Consider the following 23,112-nt stretch of genomic DNA (forward strand, 5'->3'; position numbering starts at 1 on the left):
GCTAACATCAGGGTCCCCCCTCCACACCCTACCACTGGGACCTCCCACCTAACCTCCCCCAAATCAGGGCCCCCTGTATCCCTCACCAGCCAGGCTCCCCCATATACCCTGAGACCAGGCCCCTCATCCTCCCTGACATCTGGGCTCCACCTCCAGTCCCTAAGACTGGGGCCTCCTTCCCCACCATGGGGACTCCTCCTTTGCTCCCCAACTTAGCAGCACTCCTCCCTTCCCTGACACCAGGGAGCACAGGGGTATCAGTCCCTGTCTGCCCATCAGCCTGGGAGGCTCTGGGAACCAGAGGCATGGGCACACAGAATCACCACCCACTCAGCGTCCACCATGCCCCCACAGCATGCGCCCCAGGCCGGTACCCACTCCCCACCCAGCACCCATCCAAGACCATGAGGTTCATCACACCCATAAGCTACCTCAGATCAGACCCTGCCTGACAGCCACCCCAGCCGAGTACAGCCCTGGACTCATGGTCAGAACTACTCCCAGGACTTACTGCCCACCTAGGACCTACCCAAGGGCAGGGCTCAAAATCAGCTAGAACTCCCTGACCCTCCCAGCCCTCTCATGCCAGGCCAAGCAAGATCTCATCTCCCGCAGAATCCGCTCCAACGAACCCAGCACACAGCTAGAGTAACCCTGACAGCCAGGGCCCTGCTCTTCACCTGTACTGCAGCCCAGCTCCTACCTGTGCTATCAGATCTGCCTCCTTGTTGAACATCTCACTGCGATCCCCAATCAAGAAGCCTCGCACGTCGTTATAGTCTGTGCAGGAAAATAACAGGAAAGCAAGTGAGTGAACCAGAGGCAGAGGGAACGGGGCTGTGGGCCAAGGGGTCTCTTTGCAGGATCCCAGAGGCCAGAGATCCAGCTTGGAGACCCCAGGATCCAGCTAAGAGAGAAACCAGGACCCAGATTGGGCACCCCTTGTGCTCCAGCCCCCACAAAGCCTGCTCAGAGAACCCTTCCCCTCAATTCTTTGGGGATCCTGCTTGCAGACCCCTTGACCCCCTTCTCCCAGGATTCAGCTCATAGACTCTTGCATCCCACCTGCTCAGAGAGACCTTGGCCCTCCAGTCTCCAGGGATCCAGAACAGAGACCCCTTGCCTCACAGACCCCAGGAATCCTGCTCAGGGGGCCTTTGGCAGGCAAGATGTTACCAAGCTGGATCCCTGAGGGCTGGGGGGGTGGGGGTGGGGGGGAAGGGGAGGCCTTGCATAACTCAAATTTTGCATAAGTCGGAAACATATCTCCAACCATTTATTTCTAGCTTACGGAACTTTTTCCATAAGTGTGGATTTGCATAAATTGGGTCTTGCGTAACCCGTGGAGCATCTACCCTATTTGTTTGCATGTATCATTTTTGTATCTGAAGTTATGAATATTGACTATGTACCTGTATTTCAAATGTGTTTGCTCCCATAGTTTACATCCAGTCTAGTCAGCACATTGTGAATGGACTATTCAAGCTGATGGCCCATCAATGAACACTGGGCCATGGAAGAAACTTATCTCCACTAATGGCCTTTCCTGAGGATGTTCTGAGAATATGGCAATGGCTGCTATGACTCATCGAAGCATGGAAGGGCATGTGACTAGATTATGTGGTACTGAACTCCATCTTGTGTGCCTGTACTTTTTCACAAACTGTGCTGAGGGCTTTGCTTGGAACAGTGATTTTCCCTTCACATGGCAGAAGCTATAAAAGGCCTGGGAAATGTCTCCATTTTGCCTTTTTCCTGTTCTGATCTCTGAACTATGGACTTATACTAACGGGAGCATTCTAAGCAAGGGACTGAGGACCTTCCAATCATTTGGAAGCAACCAGAGACTTAACAAGCCAGCAGTTTATTCCATCACTGCTTCAAGCCTGATCCAAGAACTTTGCCATCATTGTATGTATTTGATTCCTTTAACCAATTTTAACTCTCACCTCTTTCTTTTTTCTTATAAATAACCCTTTAGATGTAAGATACTAAAGGATTGGCAATAGTTGATTATTGGGTAAGATCCAAGTGATATATTGACCTGGGTTTGTGGCTGGTTGTTTGGGATCAGAAAAACCCTTTGGTTGATTAAACTGGCTTTAAATAACCACTCATCCTTAAGTCTAGTGTCTGGGTGTTGAAACAAAGACTGGGATACTTAAGGAGACTGCATTTCTGACTTCTGCTTAGCCAGTGTAGTGAGATAGAAGTTTTACTGGATTCGTATATTTTATGGGAGAATTTTGGGGTGTGTCTGCCCTATTTCTCACCAGTTTGTCCTGCATCTGCTAGTCTCACTTGTGACTAGGGTGACCAAATAGCAACTGTGAAAAAACAGGACAGAGGTGGGGGGCAATAGACGCCTATATAAGAAAAAGTCCCAAAAAACGGGACTGTCCCTTTAAAAACAGGACATCTGGTCACCCTACTTATGACCCACAGAGGCATGGTGACACTATATTATTATTTGCTTAGAGCAATAAACCTGACTGATATTGGTTATTTGGTCTTTTGAATATATTTTATAATGAACCAAAGGGTGGTCAAGCAATTGACTCTACGATAGATCAACAGCTGGGTGCAGGGGGAGCTCAGAGCAAGGACACCTCTCCCGCAACACAGGGACCCTTTGCCAGAGGCATCAGGGCTCTTTCCAACACAGCCAGTTCGCTTACCTGCCCCAAACGTTGGGATGCACTCAGCACCGTCCATGATGGCAATGATGCCCAGCGTGTGCCAGCCCACCATGTACACACAGGCCTTCTTCTGCAAGCTGGGAAAGGACAGCACAGAGGGGTTACTCAGGGGCAGAGCTGTGCTCAGAGGGTAGGGGCAGAGCACAACACTGGGAGTTACTGGACATGCTCAGGGGAGCGCACAGCATGGGGGTTATTGAGGGGTCTGGGAGAGCACAGCACAGGGGGTTACCGGTGTTGCTTGGGGGAGTAGAAGCAGAGCAGAGCACAGCATGGTGGGGTTACTGGGTGTTACTTGGCTGTTTCCCCCCATAATGGAATGCATTCACCCCTTGTGAGCATCCCCTTGGCCAAGTATATGTGCTGCTCTCTCTTTCAGATTGTCCCTGCTCTGGGATAGAACAGCGCCCCAGGGCTCCCTCCCTGGAGACAAGGTCTTGGCTCTCTTGGGCTTCCTGGCTACAGCTCTCCAGCTGGGACACTATATTTCAGTTCCCCTTCTGGGTGCCTCACTGCCTCGGCCACTCGCCCACCAGTGGCTAATGGGGGGTTGGGGAGACTCAGGCCCACCCACTACTCCAGGTCCCAGCCCAGGGACCCTGTAGAGAGCACCCATCTGCTGTGTCCCTTTAACTATATCGCACAGCTTCTCTAATTCCCTGGGCTACTTCCCTGTGGCCCCATGCCATCTTCACCCTTCCTAATGGAATACCAGCAACCAGCTCAGGACTCCTCCTTACTCTCCCCAGCTTCTGGCAGCACTGCCATGTCTGGGGTTCTGTCGCTCCATCCACACTCCTACAGCTCCAGCAAGGAACTGAACTGCCTCTGGCCCTGAAGCTCTTCTTATACTAGGCTGCTGGGCCCCAATTGGCTGTGTCCCACACAGCCACTCTAGGTAGCTTGGAGGACCTCTCTACTGCCTTTTTTTTTGGGACGGGGTGTGCCAGGACCACGAGGCCTCCAGCAGGGAGCTTCAGAGGGTCTGATATACCCCATCACACCCCCATGCACTGCTCACTGAGTAGTCCTGCACCCTACATGTCTTTCCTCTCCCCTTTACTTTTATCCCCAACCCCAACTTCTCCAGCAGAAATGGAGATGCCTGCCCACCTCACCTGGTGCCTGCTTGCTTCACCAAGGCAGCGATCTTTTTGCTCTGGGCATAGGTGACTTTGTGAGCACGTTCATATGTCCTCAGGATTTCCAGGAGGCACCTAGGCATGGGAAGAACATGGAGAGGACTCAAGGGACCTGTGCATGCCAAGCTCCTGTCTGCCCTACTGCCATTCACAGTCTGATCAGCAGCAGTCAAGCGTGGAGGTCCTTTCCCAATGTCCCAGCATGACACCAATGTTCCCAGCCAATCCCCGAGCATAACAATAGCCCAGCTGTGTGCCCAGTCACATCAGGGGACTCTGGCACTGGGGGAGGTTGCCTGCCCAGTGTAGCCTACTAGCTCTGTAACTGGAGACTTACTTCTCTGAGATGTCAGCGTCCTTGGAGACTGTCTTGTGTGCTGCAAGCAACAGGGTCTCTAGCAGGATCTTGGTGGCACTCCCGCCCTTCATCCGTGAAGAGCCACTGATGCCTTCAGGCTGAGGCAGTGGGAGAGAGAGAACTGAATGACATATGGACACCGGGGCTCAAACCCACTCCCCAAGCCCCCATCCTGAGTGTACCCCACTCCCTGTGCACCCCATCCTGGGGATGGAAGCCCATCTTCCAAGCAGCCCCATCCCAGGCAGGTACTCCACAGAATCATATAAATGTATGGCTGGAAATGATCTGAGTGGTCATCAAGTCAAGACTCCCGCCCTCAGGCAGGACCAAGAATACTGTCTAGACCATCCCTGACAGGCGTTTGTCCAACCTGTTCTGAAAAACTTCCAGTGATGGAGATTCCACAACTGCCCCTGGAAACATCTTCCAGAACGTAACTATCCTTATAGTTAGAAAGCTTTTCTTAAGACCTAACCTAAATCTTCCTTGCTGCAGAGAAGCCAATTACTTCTTGTCCTGTCCTCAATGGATGTGGAGAACAATGGATCACCATCCTCTTTATAATAGCCCGTAACATATCTAAAGACTGTCATCAGGTCCCCCTCAGTCATCTTTTCTCAAGATTAAACTTGCGCAGTTTTGTAACCTTTTCTCATATGTCAGGTTTTCTAAACCTATTATTATTTTTGGTGCTCTCCATTGGACTCTCTCCAATTTATCCACATCTTTTATAAAGGGCTTGGCTACACTTACAAATTTGCAGCGCTGCAGCAGGGTGTGAAAACACACCCTCTCCAGCACTGCAAATTGCGGCGCTGCAAAGCGCCAGTGTGGTTAAAGCCCCAGCACTGGTAGCGCGGCTCCCAGCGCTGTCCGTTATTCCCCACAGGGAGGTGGAGTACGGACAGCGCTGGGAGAGCTTTCTCCCAGCACTGGTGCTTTGACTACACTTAGCGCTTCAAAGCGCAGCCGCGGCAGCGCTACCGCGGCAGCACTTTGAAGTGCTAAGTGTAGCCACAGCCAAAGAGTGGTGCCTAGAACTGGATACAGTGCTCCAGCTGTGGCCTCAACAGTACCGAGTAGAGCAGGACAATTACCTCCAGAGTCTTACATGTAACACTCCTGTTAATATACCCCAGAATTATATTAGCCTTTTTTGCAAATGCATCACATTGTCGACTCGTATTCAATTTGTGATCCACTATAACCCCCTGATCCTTTTCAGCAGTACTGCCACCTAGCCAGTTATACGCCATTTTATAGTTGTGCATTTGATTTTTTTCTTCCTCACTGTAGCACTTTACATTTGTCTTTAGTGACTTTAATCTTGTTGATTTCAAGCCAATTGTCTAATTTGTCAAAATCATTTTGAATTCTAATCCTGTCCTCCTAAATGCTCGTAACCCTTTCCAGATTGGTGTCATCTGCAAATTTACAAGCATACTCTCCACTCCATTATCCAAGTCATTAATGAAAATATTGTATAGTACTGGACCCAGGCCTGACTCCTGCGAAATCCCACGAGCTATGCCCATCCAGTCTGACAACAAGCCATTGATAACCACTCTTTGTGTATGGTCTTTCAACCAGATTCGCACCCACCTTATAGTAATTTCACCTAGACCACATAACCCTAGTTTGCTTATGAGACTGTCATGGGGGACTATGTCAAAGCCTTACTAAAATCAAGATACATATCTGTTGCTTTGCCCCATCCACCAGCCCAGTAACCCTATCAAAAAGGAAATCAGGTGGGTTTGGCATGAGTTGTTCTTGACAAAGCCATGCTGGCTATTCCTTATAATCCTATTATCCTCCAGGTGCTTACAACTAATTGTTTAATAATTTGTTCTAGTATCTTTCCAGGTATCAAAGTTAGACTGACTGATTTATAATTCCCGGGATCCTCTTTGTTCCTCCTTTTAAAGACTGGTATTAGGTTTGCCCCACTCCAGTCCTCTGGGACCTCACCCATCCTCCACGAGTTCTCAAGGCCTCAGCCTTCTCGATGTCATCAGTCATTAGCTCTCCTTTCCTGCTAAGTAGAGGACCTACTTTTCCTTCATCTTTCTCTTGTTCCTAATGTATTTAAAGAACCTCTTCTTATTGCCTTTATGTCCCTTGCTACGTATAACTCATTTTGTGTCTTAGCCTTTCTGCTTTTGTCCCTACATGCCCAGGCCATTCTTTTGTACTCCTCCTTAACAATCTGACCTTTTATGTAGAATTCTTTTTTCATTTTCAGGTCACTGAAGAGCTCCTGATGAAGCCATACTGACCTCTTACTATTCATCCTATCTTTCCTTCACTCTGAGAAGTTTGCAATTGTGCCTTTAATATTGTCTAAGAACATAAGAACATAAGAACGGCCATATTGGGTCAGACCAAAGGTCGATCCAGCCCAGTATCCTGTCTACCGACAGTGGCTAATGCCAGGTGACCCAGAGGGAGTGAACCTAACAGGCAATGATCAAGTGATCTCTCTCCTGCCATCCATCTCCATCCTCTGACAAACAGAGGCTAGGGACACCATTCCTTACCCATCCTGGCTAATAGCCACTAATGGACTTAACCTCCATGAATTTATCCAGTTCTCTTTTAAACGCTGTTACAGTCCTAGCCTTCAGAACCTCCTCAGGTAAGGAGTTCCACAAGCTGACTGTGCACTTTGTGAAGAACTTCCTTTTATTTGTTTTAAACCTGCTGCCTATTAATTTCATTTGGTGGCCCCTAGTTCTTATATTATGGGAACAAGTAAATAACTTTTCCTTATCCACTTTCTCCACACCACTCATGATTTTATATACCTCTATCATATCCCCCCTTAGTCTCCTCTCTTCCAAGCTGAGTCTCCTCTTTTCCAAGTTTCTCCTGGAGAAACTGCCAGTTCTCCTGAACTCCTTTATCCCTTAGATTTTCTTCCTATGGGACCTTACCTAGCAGTTATCTAAAGTTCTTAAAATATGCTTTTTTGAAATCCATTGTCCTATTCTGCTGTTCTCACTCCTTGCTTTCCTTAGAACATATTGGTACACTGAACCGAGGTCAGAAACCGCTGAGTTTCAGTCTCTCACTCCAGCTTGTCCAACTGGGGAGATCAGCCCAGAGCCAGGGCTCCTGGGACACGGCACATTCTGCACGCAGATCACAGCTAGCCCTGCCGGAAGCACTTCCAATGGAGCTGGAACAAGTACCTGTGACCAGAGTTCTGGGAGCTTGCACCTACTGGGAATCCAGGCCTCAGTCAGCGCACCTGCAAAAGGCTGCTGGGGATGTGTAAGCTAATGGCTGGGAGGCTGGATGAACCAATTAGTCCATCAGCTGAGGGGTATAAAAGGGACAGGAAGGAAGTACTGGGGGACAGAGGGAGAGGAGCTCAGCTAGCTTGTCTCAGTCTGTTCACAGACCTCTGTTCCTCATCAGCGCTGAGGGAAAGGGCTAATGGGTGAGAAGCCCTGTCTAGAATATTGCTGCCTGGGACTGTATTGGGGTTGGTGGCGGGAATGTAAATAAACCACACAGGTTGCTGCTCAACTGAGAGAGTCCGAGAGGTTTCTGGGACATCTGAGGAGAGGGATGGGGAGGGCGAAATCCCTTCAGCTCCTACTGTGACTGTGACACACAGCTCTAGCTCCCGTCCCCATCCTGCCTGCTGCACAGACACAGATCACAAGAGCAATGCTGAAAGGCTGAAGGCAGAGCTGTCTCCCAGCGCTAGCAGTGCTCCCATTGGCCTGGCTCACCCGCCTTCCTGGCCTGGCCTGCCTCACCTCATCTGCTGTTCCTGTTGTCACCTGGGAAGCTCCCGTGCAGGGATCCCAAAGCACCTTTTGTGCATGGGAGGGGTAACAAATAAATGCTGGAGGCCTGTAGAGCCCCACTAGCGGGGGAGCTCCCACCCTACTGCCTGAGTTCTGGTCCTGTGCTATTGACATGCCAGTGGGGTGAGGTGTAACCCCAGTCCTGGAGCCTGTTCAGAAGCAGCACTCACATGTATCAGAGCCAGACCCCCGCAGGTCGGCTCCGAGTGGGAGCTGGGCTGCTCTGATCGCAGCGTCCTGGGCCCTCTACCCAGGGATCTGCAGATCTCTTTCGCACTCCCACTCCCTTTCTGCCCAGTCTTCTGTAACTGATCCTGCTGGCTTGCGGGCCTTGCCTCACCAGAACTCCTTGCTGAACATTAGGGACAGCGCTTCACTGAGGAGAAGCCCAGCCCAAAGAGGATTTCCAGGCAGCATTCTGGAGAGGATACAAAACCCAGGTGGAACCTGTCACCTACCCCCACAGCAGGATTAAGGATAAAGGCTTTGTGTGACTCCTGCAGCTTCTGCATCCGCTCAGCCACCTGGCGGAAGGTAGAGTGCCAGCCCTCGATCTTCTCATTCCTGCAAGAGAGACCCACTGCAATCAGGCCTGGGACAGGGACCTCACCCTGCCTCAGAGACTAACATCCCCGTGAGAGGGCCTGGCCCTTAGCCCTGCCCAAGGCTTCCACAAACAACCCCAGCCCTGACATCCCGTGAGAGGGCCTGGCCCTCAGCCCTGCCAGGGGCTTCCCACCCTGCTCCAGGGGACCCCATAGCTTTTCAGGCAACTGGGTGAGGCAACGTGGGAGACTGACTGGCACGTCCCACCTCAGCATGATCTGGTTCTCATTGGAAATGGACTCGGATCCAGCTCTGGGCTTGAGAAGCCAGCATCAGGGCCTGTGTAGTCCCTTGTCTAGGGCAGGGGGAGCAACTGAGCCCACGGTGCCCCTTCCCTGCTCCCATGCTGGCTGTTACCTGGCCATGCTGACGGGGTTGAATCCCACCAGGACTGGCAGGAAGATGTCCAGGTTATTCATGCAAAAGTCCAGCTGTCCAGCCACAAAAGGCGCCTGCAGCAAATAGAGTCAGTGAGACCCCTAACTACTCTCCCCAGGCTGAGCACAGATCAGAGTCCGCCCTGCCTGCTGCCATAAAGGGGACCAGGGCAAACCAAGACAGGTTGCAATTCCCACTCTATCTGTCCCCGATGCTGAGCACCCAGTGAGCCACCCCACCATGGCAGGCACCAGGTCCGGCTTTATGAACGGCGGGGCCCGATTCGAATACCTGGCGGTGGTCTGGGGCTTCGGCAGCACTTTGGCGGTGGGGGGTCCGCTCCAGGTCTTCCGTGGCACCGAAGGACCCCCCACCGCCAAAATGCCACCGAATCCCGGAGCGGACCACCCCCACCGCCAGGTGAATAAAAAAAATTAAAAAATTAAAAAGACGCCTAAGGCGCAGGGCCCGATTCCAGGGAATCGGGGGAATCGGCCTAAAGCCGGCCCTGGCAGGCACCCACTCCGCTCCCATCCCAAACCTTGACTATGGCAGGTACCCACTTCGTCACCCCCTTCTGTGATCATCCACTCTGTACCCCCCCCGACTGTACCAGACACCCACTGCAACCCCCCTCCGACTGTACCAGGCACCCACTGCACCCCCCGACCCCAACTGTACCAGGCACCCACTGCACCACCCCCTCTGACTGTACCAGGCACCCACTCTGTACCAGACACCCATTCTGCACCCGCACCCCAACCATGGCAGGCACTCACTTTGTACCCCCCACCCCAACTGTACCAGACACCCACTGCACCCCCCTACCCCAACTATACCACGCACCCACTCTGCACCCCCTAACCCTGACTGTACCAGACACCCATTCTGCACCCACTCTGCTCCCAGAAAATATGCAATAATCCTTTGGCTACTTACAGATAAACCACATGAAATTCCAATGAAAACTACTTTTTTCTTCCCCTCACAGACCTGGGGGGGAAATGGGAGAACTCAGTACAGTGCGGGTGAGCGGAGGGGCTGCCCTGGCACTGCGCTGGGCCGGGGAGAGGGGCTGTCCTGGCACTGGGATGAGTGGGCAAGGGGACCTTGTACTTTGCTGCCCCCTCCTCTCCCTGCCTGAGCAGTTGTCATAAACAGATAGTTAAGGGTTAATGTCTCTTTTACCTGTAAAGGGTTAACAAGCTCAGTGAACCCAGCTGACACCTGACCAGAGGACCAATCAGGGGACAAGATGCTTTCAAATCTCGGTGGAGGGAAGTCTTTGTTTGGGTTCTTTGTTTTGGGGGTTGTTCTCTCTTGGATCTAAGAGGGGCCAGACGTACATCCAGGCTCTTCAAGCTTCCTAAAATAGTCTCTTCTGTTCAATATAGTGAGTATTAATTAAAAAGGTGGATTAGTCTTTTGTTTGTTTTCTATATTTGCAAATGTGTATTTTGCTGAAAGAATATTTTACCTCTGGTTGCTGAAACTTGTACTTATGCTAGGGGAGAGGGAGTCCCTCTAGTTCTATAAGCTGTATACCCTGTAAGCACTTCCATCCTGATTTTACAGAGATAGTTTTACTTTTTCTTTCTTTAATTAAAAGCTTTTCTTTTTAAGAACCTGAGTGATTTTTCCCCTTGTCTGAGACCCCAGGGGATTAGTCTGACTCACCAGGGAGAGGTGGGGGGGGGAAAGAGGAGGGGGAAGGTGAATCCCTCTTTGTTTTTAGATTCAAGGAGTTTGAATCAGTAGAGTCTCTCCAGACGACCACGGGAGGGAAAGTCTGGGAGGGGGGAAGGTTTATTTCTCTTTGTGTTAAGACCCAAGGAGTTTGGGTCTTGGGTTCCCCAGGGAAGGTTTGGGGGGAATGGAAAGTGTACCAAAACACTATATTTTTGGTTGGTGGCAGCGCTATCAGATCTAAGCTAGGATTTAAGCTTAGAAGGGTACATGCAGGTCCCCACCTTTTGGACGCTAAAGTTCAAAGTGGGGAACAAACCTATGACAGCAGTGGGAAAGAGGAAGACCCTGCCCAGGCAGAGGTGAGAGAGAGGAAGCCAGATGCTCTGGCCCTTCCTCCACTGTGCCCTGCCTCGCTGCCCCCTTGAATGCCTTTGGGGGGAGCAGTGGGCACTGCCTGATTTTCACCCTGTGACCTTTACTCCCATCCCTGTTTTTTTGTTTGTTGTCCCCAGTGTTCAGCTGTGGCCCCAGTTCCCTGGCCCCTCTCAACGGCCAGGGCTGGTGAAACCCATTAGGCGACCTAGGCGGTTGCCTAGGTCACTAACATTTGCGGGGCGGCAACCGCGGCGGCCGGATCTTTGGTCGCCCTGGTTATTGGCGGTATTTCGGGGGGGACGACCTTCTGCCGCCTAAAGCTGGCGGTGCTCCTGCCGATGGCTAAGGGGGAGGGCCTTAGCTATGGGTGGGGCTTAGGCCTGCTGTCTCCTGGAAATCCACAATATGCCCTTCCCTGGCCATCCTCTTCCTGCCTTCCCAGAGAGACTTGGTGCATGAAACCCCCAAGACTGGGTCCTCTGGGTCATGACTGAAGTTTTGTTTCAGTCTCTGTCTCCTTCCCCATCTCCAGACCTCACCTTGCTCAGCTCCTCGATCCCCAGCAGGGCGGAATCCTCCAGTCCCTCCTGGGACATCACTAGGGATCTACATGAGGAAACAACCTTGTTCAGTTACTCACAGATACAACCAGCCAATTCACTCACCCTACCCCCGAAACGCACGCACTCAGATCACAGGAGCCTGCAGGCCCCATGCTCCCTTCTCAGAGAACTGTCCCCCGTGCACTCAGGATGCAGGACACGTCGACTCCACAGCCCTCTGAACTGCAGCTGGCAGGACACAGGAAACTTGAGCAGCCTGTGACCCCACAAGGAGCATGCGCTACTCCACCAAGCAAATGGGCCCCGTCACTCTAGCCCAAGTGGCCTGGGCTGCCCCTGGTGCAGGGCAGCACATGTGTTGCAGCTGGTTAATCTGGAGGCCACAAGCACCAGGCTCACTGGAGCCACATCCCGCACCTGGGAGAAACGGGCAGTGAGCTGGTGCTTGTGGCCTCCGGTTAACCAGCTGCAACACAGGGGAAAAAGGGATTCCTGGCTCCATTTGCCACCTGAAGCTAAAAGCCCCTCTTCACTGAGTCTCAGAGTGGGAGCAAGACCTCCCCCTGTGCACCCACATCAGCTCAGTCCTATCTGCGTGAGCTCCAGCTGGCTTGGTTGGATAGATTCATAGAGGTTAATGTCAAAAGGGACCAGTGTCATTAGCTCACGTAGTCTGATGTCCTGTAGAACACAGCTAATGTGTTAATAATTCCACCCCGCTACCCATGGACTGAGCCCAGTAATGTGCGGAATCCATCATTTCTACTGGTAGTTTGTTACAATGGTTAATCACGTGTGCCTTATTGCTAATAGGAATTTGTCTGGCTTTATCTTCCAGCCACTGGCTCTTGTTCTGCTTTTCTCCACCAGATTGAAGAGCTCTTTAGTACACAGTATTTGCTCCCTGGGAAGGTACTTAGACACTGTAATCAATCAGCTTTTGATCTTTTTGACCAACTAAACCAGGGGTGGGCAAACTTTTTGGCCCGAGGGCCACATCAGGGAAAAGAAATTGTATGGCGAGTCATGAATGCTCACAAAATTGAGGTTGAGGTGCGGGAGGGGGTGCAGGCTCTGGCGTGGGGCTGGGGATGATGAGTTTGAGGTGTAGGAGGGTGCTCTGGCCTGGGACCAAGGGGGTTGGAGGGTGGGAGGGGGATCAGGGCTGGGGCAGGGGGTTGGAGTGTGGGGGGAGGCTCAGGGGGTCTAGGCGCTGAGCAGCGCTTACCTCAAGCAGCTCCCGGAAGCTGTGGCATGTCCCTTCTCCAGCGCCTACACAGCAATGCAGCCAGGGGGCTCTACACGCTGTCCCATCCTCAGGCACCGCCCCTGCAGCTCCCATTGGAGCACGTAGAAGCTGGAGTGGGGCCATGTGGCTGCTTCCGGGAGCCACATGGTGCAGCCCCGACACTGCACCCCAGCTGGAGCAGGGCCAAGTCACGTGGTGTGGCCCCCGACCCAGCACCCCGGCTGGAGTGCTGGAGCAGGGCCAAGCCGTGTGGTCCGGCCCACAACCCTGTGCCCTGGACGGAGCGCTGGAGTGGAGCTGAGCTGCGTGGTGCGGCTCGCTGGCCACCTTAAAACGGCTCGCAGGCCAGATCCAGCCCACGGGCCGTAGTTTGCCCACCCCCAAACTAAACTGAGTGAGCTCCGTAAGTCTCTCACTGTAAGTCAATTTTTCCAACCCTTGAATCATTTTTGTGGCTCTTCTCTGCACCCTCTCAAATTTTCCAACATCCTTTTAAACTCTGGATACCAAAACTGGATACAGTATTCCAGTACCAGTCTCACCAATGCCATATACAGAGCTGAAACCATCTCCCTGCTCCTACTCACTACTCCCCTGCTTATACATCTAATAACTGCATTCACCCTTTTGGCCAGACCATCACACTCATCTTCAGCTCCTTGTCCAGTGGGACCCCATAACCTTTGCAGAGTCACTGCTTTCCAGGATGGAGTCCCCATTCTATAGGCATGGCCTGCAGTCCTCGTTTCTAGCTGTAGGCATTTGGCAATATTAAACCACATTTTGTTTCAATCGGCCAGCTTACCAATTGACCCACCTCGCTCTGCATGATGCCCTGTCCTCTTCATGTTTACTTTGACAATCTGTGAGTCATCCATGAGTTTATACTTAATACCAGATAATTGATTAAAGTGTTGAATAGCATCAGGCCTAGTACCAGTGAATTCCAGTAGAAACACCCCCATTTGATTATCATTCCCTATTGACAACTACTAACCAGAGACCCAAGTGCGCTCGACCCCACACATACAGTATTGGTCTATAAACAGTGCACTGGAGCACTCTGCCATCCCTTCCTTGGCCAGGCAATGTGGGAGGCAAGACGCTACCCACTAGGGTCTCAGATGGGACAAATCTCGGCCTCTGGCTGGCAGACAGCCAGAGCCACAGCCGGAAGCAAAGGCCATTATCCACTCAGCTGGGCTGGGTGCAAACACGTGCTCTCCCCCTTACCTGTCTCCCCCAGCAATGATGTATGTGTAACGGGGCAGCTGACCTAGACCTTTCAGCAGCTTGTTAAAGGAAACCTGGGAGGAGAGAGAGGAGAGAGGCACTAACAGGCAGGCCGTGCACCCCCAGTAACCTGTCTATCAATTAACCATCCTAGGAACCACCCAGCCCACGCAGACGATGGAGCTACAATATACTGTGAAGAGAAGACAAAGCCAGAGGCAGCAGCAGACTCTTTTTCCCAGTGACATGCACAATAGGAGGCCCCCTAAGCCAGCACCGCTGTATCTGCCCTACAGAGCCCACCTGTAACAGGAAACTACGGTGTCTCGCCCCGAGGTTTCCAGTCCAGGCATGAGCTCTAGTGCACGGTTCTTTCTGCCAAGGGCTTGGGGCTAGTCCCATAACACAAGCAGAAACAGGGATTATAAGTGGGAAACGGAACCCAAGAGGAGCACCTGGCACCCACCCCACCTCAGGCAGCCAGCACTGACCCAGAGAGTTCATGGCAATTTGTGATTGCAACCCACTGCACCCTTCCTGCCTGCTGCCACAGCTCCCTTGGGCACCCCGTGCTGCTTACAGCACCCTGCACCCTCAAGCCATCCTATGCTCCACCCATGCAGCCCATGGCCCTCTGTGCTCCCCGCTCAAGGCCTGGGGGGTGCTGGTCACCTGCAGGACAGCTGAGGGGCTGGGGAGAGCTAAGTGTCTGGATGGGTCCGGGAGAACCTGAGCATCTTTGTGGGAGCTGGGGAGGGGGAAGGGGCCGAGTGTCTCCACTGAGGGCAGTGGGGCTGGGGCATTGGGCATCTCCAGGGATCCCAAGAGGGACGTGCTTCGCTGAGAGACCATGGGGCACAGTGTCCTTGGGAAATGGAGAGGGATGCTGAGCACCTCTGGGGAGGGGGTCAGGGAGGCTGAGCTGCATTGGGGAGCCAGGGGCGTCGCTGGAGGATGTGGGGGGCTATCTCCAAGTAGGGTGTGTCCTTAGGGGGTTGGGGTGCATCATTGGGAGGATGGGGTGTGCTGAGCATATCCAGGGTGTTCCCCAGGGCTGGGATCCTGTATCTGGATCCCATCCTGTACCAGCACCCTGTGGAGATGAGTAGGAAGCAGGAGCAACTCACAGCAATGAGGAAGGCCAGCCTGCCCGAGGTGCCCCCGCCGCTCAGTACGATAAGGGTGTTGTCTGGGTCCTGCAGAACCAACAGAGACAGGTGATATCCTGCGGAGGTGGGCCCATCTCCCCAGCCAGAGGCAGGAGTCCCACAGCTGCTCAGAGCAGACAGAGGCCACAGTCGCTTGCACTGAGGACGGTGGCAGCCTTTGATAACAGGATCCTCAGTGACTCTTAGACCAGGAGTGTTGTTCCCTTTCACATCAGCCTTCCCTGTGAGATCTGGGCCTCAGCCCAATTCCATGCTCAGTCCCCTCCCAGCCACACTATGCAACATGCTCACTTGAAGCTGCAACTAGTGCAGAACATGGCTGCCTGCTCTGGGAGTCCCAGACCTGGCCTGGACCACAGGCCCAGATGCCTGCCTCGAGGGATCCCATCAGCTGGCTGCTATGGGAGCACATGGACCCCAGAATCTGGGGTAAGCGCCCCCATGCCCTGCTGCCTCTCTAGCACGTCCTTTAGGAAGAGGGAGTGGGCTCTGTGATGGCAGCACATTCACTGTGCTGAGGCACCTCTTCCTTTATCATGCCGTGGCCCTGATGTGACCCAAGGCTTGTCTGTCCCCAGCTCTCTGGCTCTGCGAGAGGAGGGAACCCAGGAGGGGGCAGGCCTGGTCCTCTCCAGTGTGGAACTCCAAGAACCACTGACCCATGGCTCCCCAGACATGCTGATGATGCCAATAAACACAGCAAAGAGGGCTGATTGGGCATCTCCTGTGTGATGCCCAAAGGGCACAGTACTTTTCAGCGCTGACACGTATTCCTGTACTGTACCGTGCTGCACCTCACCTCGCGGAACCATGGTTCTCAAACCACACTGCACCTCACCGCTCCATAGCACACTGCACCTCACCACACTGTACCATGCTGCTCCATAGCACACTGCCCCTCACCTCACTGTACCATGCTGCTCCACACCATGCTGCACCTCAATGCACCTCACCTCACTGTGCCATGGTTCCATCACTCACTGCACCATGCATCACTGCACCTCACCTTGCTGTACCATGCTGCACCATATCTCACTGCACCACACCTCGCCTCACTCAGGGTGACCAGATGTCCCGATTTTAAAGGGACAGTCCCAATTTTGGGGTCTTTTTCTTATATAGGTTCCTATTACCCCCCACCCACTGTCCTGATCTTTCACATTTGCTGTCTGGTCACCCTACCTTACTGCACCATGCTGCTCCATACCATACTGCACCTCGCTGCACCACACCTCGCCTCACGGTACCATGCTGCACCACATCTCACTGCACCACACCTCCCCTCACTGCACCATGCTACTCCATAGCACACTACATCTCACCTCATTGCACCTCACTTTACCTCATCCCACTGCACTGCACCTCACCTCATAGGAACCACATTGCACTTCAGCATATCATGCCACACTACACTGCATTTCACCATACCACACCCTACTGCATTGCTTCATGGCAAACTGCACCATACTGCATCACAGCATGTCCCACCATACTGTACCACACCACACCAAACCATACTTCTCTGCACCATTCTGCACTGTGCCATACCATACCACACCCAGCCACTGCCCCACAGTGTACTGCACTACAATGTACCTTCAGGACTTCCTGCACTTTATTGATAATGTCGATCATGGTCTTCAGCACTGACTCACTGTACAGTCTCTGAGAAGAAAGCGAGAGGATTAGGGCTTTGTGATGTTATCTCCCAACTAGGCCCATGGATCGGGGGAGAAGGGTCAGGGCTCTGCAGGGTTATTCACCCCAGCTGGGCCCATACTCCATGGGGTGGCTCAGTGGCCTATGAGATAACCCCCTCACTCCAAAGCTCAGGGCTCTGCGGGCTGACTCCCCCACCCACCCATATATACATGCCAGAAAAGTAGGAAAAGGAGACTATTAACATCATCTGAATACAGGGTTCAGAGTGAGGGCCTGACTGGTCTGCTGGGCTCTGAATGACTGAACTGGGGTTCCCTCGTGTCTCATCTCTTCCCTCACAATCAACAAGCTGTTGGTGATGAGGGCAAGGCCAATGGGAGCAAGAGATAGAGCCTTCTCAGGGGCCAGCCTGATGGCTTTGCAATGCCCTCCAACACAAATCTCAGCACCTCTTGGACTCAATCCCAGGCCTACCACTTCCCTAGGCTCTCCCACAGCACTACACCCCATGTGGCTATGGGGAGGGGGGTCTCAGCACACAGGCAGGCAAGACAGATAATTTACCGTATAGTTGAGCAGAGCTTCGTCCTCCTCCTGGAATATCTCTGCGTCACATTCCTTCAGAAGCTGGACAATCTGCACAGGGTCAGCCTTATCCAGCTCCCTGGTGATGGGGTTGGACTTCTCACTGATGGGCAGAGTTGCCTCGTATCCCGCCAGCTGAAAGGCAATGCACACAGGATACAGAGTCTCGCAGGGCAGAGCGGGACTCAGGGGTGGCTCTAGGCACCAGCAAAGCAAGCACCTGCTTGGGGCAGCCCATTTGCAGGGCTGGCAGGGATCCAGCCTGGGAGCTGAGAACCAACAAGGGGCTCTGGGAGCTGTAGTTCCTTGGTTAGCTCCCTGCCTATAGAGCCAGCCCTGGAGCAGGGAAAGAATTACATTTCCCAGCATTCCCTTGGCCACTTCTAACTGGAAAGGAAGGAGGGGGACCTCATGCTGCAGCGTGCTGTGAGTGGAGAGCTGCACTGTGGAGGGGAGGGAGAACATATTTTACATTCAAAAAACAGGACACTCCAGGGGCAGGGAAGCCCCACCCTGCCACCATCCACTCCCTCCGACTGCCCCCCACAGAAACCCCAACCCATCCAACACCCCCCCTGCTCCCTGTCCCCTGATCACCCCCTCCCGGGACCCCTGCCCCTAACTGCCCCCCAGGACCCCACCCCCTATCTAAGCGCCGCTGCTCCTTGTCCCCTGATTGCCCCCTCCCGGGACCCCTGCCCCTAACTGCCCCCCAGGACCCCACCCCCTATCTAAGCACCGCTGGTCCTTGTCCCCTGATTGCCCCCTCCCGGGACCCCTGCCCCTAACTGCCCCCCAGGACCCCACCCCCTATCTAAGCACCGCTGGTCCTTGTCCCCTGATTGCCCCCTCCCGGGACCCCTGCCCCTAACTGCCCCCCAGGACCCTACCCCCTATCTAAGCACCGCTGGTCCTTGTCCTCTGATTGCCCCCTCCTGGGACCTCTGCCCCTAACTGCCTCTTGGGACCCCATCCCCTATCTAAGTGCTGCTTGTCCTTGTCCCCTGATTGCCGCCTCTCGGGACCCCTGCCCCTAACTGCCCCCCAGGACCCCACCCCCTATCTAAGCACCACTGCTCCTTGTCCCCTGATTGCCCCCTCCCGGGACCCCTGCCCCTAACTGCCCCTTGGGACCTTACCCCCTATCTAAGCACCGCTGGTCCTTGTCCCCTGATTGCCCCCTCCCAGGACCCCTGCCCCTAACTGCCCCCCAGGACCCCACCCCCTATCTAAGCGCCGCTGGTCCTTGTCCCCTGATTGCCCCCTCCCGGGACCCCTGCCCCTAACTGCCCCTTGTGACCTTACCTCCTATCTAAGCCTCCCTTCTCCTTGTCCCCAACTGCCCCCTTCTGAGACCCCCACACACTTCCCCCCTAGGACCCCACCCCCTACCTGTCCCCTGACAAACCCCTGGGACTCCCATGCCTATCCAACCGCTGCCTGTCCCCTGACTGCCCCCCCCGAACCTCTGACCCATCTAACCCCCCCTTCTCCCTGCCCCTGACTGCCCCCCCGAACCCCCTACCCCTTCTCCAACCCCCCCTGCTCCCTGTCCCTTGACTGCCCCCCCGGAACTCTCTACCCCTTCTCCAACCCCCCAGCCCCCTTACCGTGCCACTCAGACCAGCATGTCTGGCTCCACGCAGAGCCAGACACTCTGCTGCATACATGCTGCCGTGCTCCCCCGCGGAGCCCACAGCCCCTGCCACACACACACCCAGCACCTGCCTTCCAGATTTGAACACCTCAAAATTCAGGAGTGCTCATGCTCAGTTTGGGCAGCTGTTACTTCATTTCTCACAAATCAAATATACTGATCCACTGTGACTTGCTGTAGAAAAAGTAGGATAAAATTGAGCAAGAGATTCTTCCCAGTGGTTATTAGGACTGGAATTGCTATTTTCAATTGCTATTTTTTTGTTTGTTTGTTTAAAAGGAAGACAGTGATATTGCATTGGCAAATTCCCCATAGAAAGAAAGAGTGGAACAAAAGAATAATAAAGGCACCTCAACTTTTCCTCATTTATGGAGGACAGTCTTATAATATGCATCCAGATTAGATATCCTCCAATCACACAAGCTGAAAATTGTTCCACTTTACTGCAGCTCTATAACCATATGGAAACCAATCCTGTCTGTGTTCTGTGCACATCCAAAATGCCTGCTGAATGACCCGCCCTGGGAGCGAGTTACCAGTGACCCAGGGCTGCGGCGGAAGGAGGGTGCGGGGGGGGGGGGAGGGGAGAGCCCAAGGCTGGGGCAGCAGGGGAGTGCTGGGGGGAGCTGAGGGCTGGGACGGGGGCAGCCAAAATTTTTTTTGCTTGGGGCAGCAAAAAACCTAGAGCCGGCCCTGGCGGGACTGGGCCCCAGTGTTAGAACGGCTCCCACAGCCTCTCAATATACTAGTCCAATTGTGCACATTTAGCTGGGGACAGAGAGCCCCTCACACTGCAACCCTCCGGCCCTTCTTCCCCCGCTCACCAGATGGGCTTATTTAAGCTCTTTTGTTGTTCTGATTGTTACTTTCTATTATGGCTGCTCCTAGGAACCCGACCAGTGATCAGGGCGCCATGGTGTTTGGTGCTGTACACACACGCCCTGCCCAGGGATCGTCCAGTCTCGGGTCAGAGAGGGAACACCAGGAGAACAAAACTGAGCAACAAAGAGAGCTAGAGGTGAGGAAACAAAAGGTTTGGCAAGGGCTCAGCAACCTCAGCATTAACTTGCCTTTGGGTTTCTAAACCTGCTGCACTCAATGCTTGTTTCTAGGAATGTTCATACTCTGCCTGGCTGCACCCAAGGGCACTGGCAGCTGCTGGTTTCTGCGCACACCGGTTGGCAAGGGGCCAGGATAGTGCCAATTGTCATTGTCTAAAATCAGGGAACTCAGATGTATGATTCCCATGGACACATTTGCAGATCCCCTTCCAAATGGGCATCACAGAAAGGTGGATGATCAGCTGAACATGAGCTCCCAATGCAAGGCTGTGGCTAAAACAGCTAATTGGCTCCTTGGATACATAAACAGGGGCACCGCGACTAGCGGTAGAGAGGTTCTATTATCTCTGTATTCAGGGGCGGCTCTACGTTTTTGGCCACCCCAAGCAGTCATGCCCGGAAGGCGCCCCGGAGCCGCGGGAGCAGCGGACCTCCCGCGGGCATGACTGCGGAGGGTCCGCTGGTCGCGCGGCTCGGCTGGACCTCCGGATGGTTCGCAGGTCTGGGGGCTCCGCTTGAGCTGCCGCAGTCACGCCTGCGGGAGGTCCAGCCGAGCCGCGGGACCAGCGAACCGTCCGCAGTCATGCCTGCGGGAGGTCCAGCCGAGCCGCGTGACGAGAGCCCCCTCCACAGTCATGCCTGCGGCAGGTCCGGTCGTCCCGGGGCTCCGGTGGACCTCCCGGAGGCATGACTGTGGCAGGTCCGCCGGCCCAGCCTGCCGCCCCCCGGGAAAGGGCCGCCCCACGCACTTGCTTGGCACGCTGGGGTCTAGAGCCAGCCCTGTCTGTATTTGGCACTGGTACGACTGCTGCTGGAACACTCTGTCCATAGTTCAGGAAGGATGCTGATAATTTGGAGAGGGTTCAGAGAACCACCATGGGAATGATAAAAGGATTAGAAAACCTCCCTTATGCCACATCTACAATAAAAATAAGTCAACCTAACTTATGTCAGCATACAGCCACCACAGTTATTAAATCGCTTGTGTGTGTGTGCACACTTGGATCCTTGTGTTGGCGGTGTGTATCCTCACCAGGAACGCTTGGATCGATTGTACAGTCAGTGTGAGGCATTGTGGGACAGACCCTGAAAGCCACTAACAGTTGATGTGAGCAGTCAGCCTGATACTCCACCACTGACAATGTTTAAATCAAGGCTGGCTGTTTTTCTATAGCTCTGACCTAGCCCAAACAATTCAGGAAACTGCTGTTATTCGGGAGAACAGACTAGATCAGGGGTGGGCAAACTTTTTGGCCCGAGGGCCACATCGGGGTGTGAAACTGTCTGGAGCAGGGCCGCCCAGAGGGGGGGGGCAAAGGGGGCAATTTGCCCCGGGCTCCGCAGGGGCCCCCAAGAGAAGAGCGGAGGCTCCCGCCTCCGCCCCTCTCCTGGAGCCTCAGCGTCTCCGGCGGGGCCCCTGAGCCCCGCCCCGCTCAGAGACGGTCCCGCCCCGGCCCCAGCCCCAGCCCCAGCCTCTTACCGAGCACGTCTCTGGCGGGGCCTGAGCTCCGTCCCGCTCAGAGCCGCGTGGTGAGCGGGGCGGGGCTGGGAGCTCCAACGGGGCCTGAGCCCCGCCCCGCTCAGAGCGCCGTGGGGAGGGGGCGGGGCAGCTGCCTCCGCTCGGCGTGGAGCTCACAGCCCCGCCCCCTCACCACGCGGCTCTGAGCGGGACGGAGCTCAGGCCCCGCCGGAGACGTGCTTGGTAAGAGGCTGGGGCCGGGGCCGGGGGGGAGGAGCGGGACCGGGACTGGGGGCGGGGGGTGGGAGCGGGACCCGCCGCCGCCGCCGCCTCCGAAGCGCAGCCCGGTCTTCGGCGGCGGGGGGCCCCTTCTGTTCCGGGACCCGCCGCCTAAGTGCCCGGAAGGCCCGCGGCGGGGACCCCCCCCCGCCACCGAATTACCGCCGAAGACCGGGCTGCGCTTCGGCGGCGGTCCCGCTTCAGCGGTAATTCGGCGGCGGGGGGCTCCCGCCGCGGGTCTTCGGGGCACTTTGGCGGCGGGTCCCGGAACGGAAGGGCCCCCCGCCGCCGAAGACCCCGGGCCCCCGGAATCCTCTGGGCGGCCCTGGTCTGGAGGGCTGGGTAGGGAAGGCTGTGCCCCCCAAACAGCCTGGCCCTCGCCCCCTAGCCAACCCCTCCCACTTTCCACCCCCTGACGGCCCCCCTCAGAACCTCCCACCCATCCAACCCCCCCCGCTCCTTGTCCCCTGACCGCCCCCTCCTGGGACCCCTGCTCCAACTGCCCCCCAGGACCCCACTCCCTATCCAACCCCCCCGATCCCTGTCCCCTGACTGCCCTGACCCCATCCACACCCCCGCCCCCTGACAGGCCCCCCCAGGACCCCACCCCCTATCCAACCCCCCCGATCCCTGTCCCCTGCCCCCCCGAACCTCTGCTCCATCCAACCGCCCCCTGCTCCCTGTCCCATGACTGCCCCCCAGGACCCTACCCCCTATCCAACCCCCCCGATCCCTGTCCCCTGTCCCCTGCCCCCCCGAACCTCTGCTCCATCCAACCGCCCCCTGCTCCCTGTCCCCTGACTGCCCCCCAGAACCCCACCCCCTATCCAACCCCCCCGATCCCTGTCCCCTGACTGCCCTGACCCCATCCACACCCCCGCCCCCTGACAGGCCCCCCCAGGGCCCCACCCCCTATCCAATCTTCCCTGTTCCCCATCCCCTGCCCCCCCGAACCTCTGCTCCATCCAACCGCCCCCTGCTCTCTGTCCCCTGACTGCCCCCCAGGACTCCCTGATACATATCCAACCCCCGGCCCCAGCCCCGGCCCCCTTACCATGCCGCTGAGAGCAGCATGTCTGGAGCCGCGCCTCCTGGCCAGAGCCAGACACGCTGCTCTGCATGAG

The 23,112-nt window shown here is 55.0% G+C and overlaps 1 protein-coding gene across 1 annotated transcript in view; it reads right to left on the reverse strand.

Moving 5' to 3' along the window:
* The window catches only part of GCKR (glucokinase regulator), a 35,158-nt gene that overhangs the window by 8,377 nt on the left and 3,669 nt on the right, over positions 1–23,112 (reverse strand). Inside the window, exons 2-13 of the mRNA XM_045009775.1 lie at positions 17,512–17,667; positions 16,882–16,950; positions 15,244–15,312; positions 14,117–14,190; positions 11,611–11,677; positions 9,947–10,000; positions 8,987–9,081; positions 8,482–8,587; positions 4,179–4,297; positions 3,818–3,916; positions 2,679–2,776; positions 704–780 (exon numbers count right to left, since the gene is read on the reverse strand). Coding sequence (XP_044865710.1) covers positions 704–780; positions 2,679–2,776; positions 3,818–3,916; positions 4,179–4,297; positions 8,482–8,587; positions 8,987–9,081; positions 9,947–10,000; positions 11,611–11,677; positions 14,117–14,190; positions 15,244–15,312; positions 16,882–16,950; positions 17,512–17,667 — 1,083 coding nt within the window. The remainder of the gene's footprint in view (positions 1–703; positions 781–2,678; positions 2,777–3,817; positions 3,917–4,178; positions 4,298–8,481; positions 8,588–8,986; positions 9,082–9,946; positions 10,001–11,610; positions 11,678–14,116; positions 14,191–15,243; positions 15,313–16,881; positions 16,951–17,511; positions 17,668–23,112) is intronic.

Source organism: Mauremys mutica, chromosome 3 (assembly GCF_020497125.1).
Source record: "Mauremys mutica isolate MM-2020 ecotype Southern chromosome 3, ASM2049712v1, whole genome shotgun sequence".
Taxonomy (NCBI): domain Eukaryota; kingdom Metazoa; phylum Chordata; order Testudines; family Geoemydidae; genus Mauremys; species Mauremys mutica.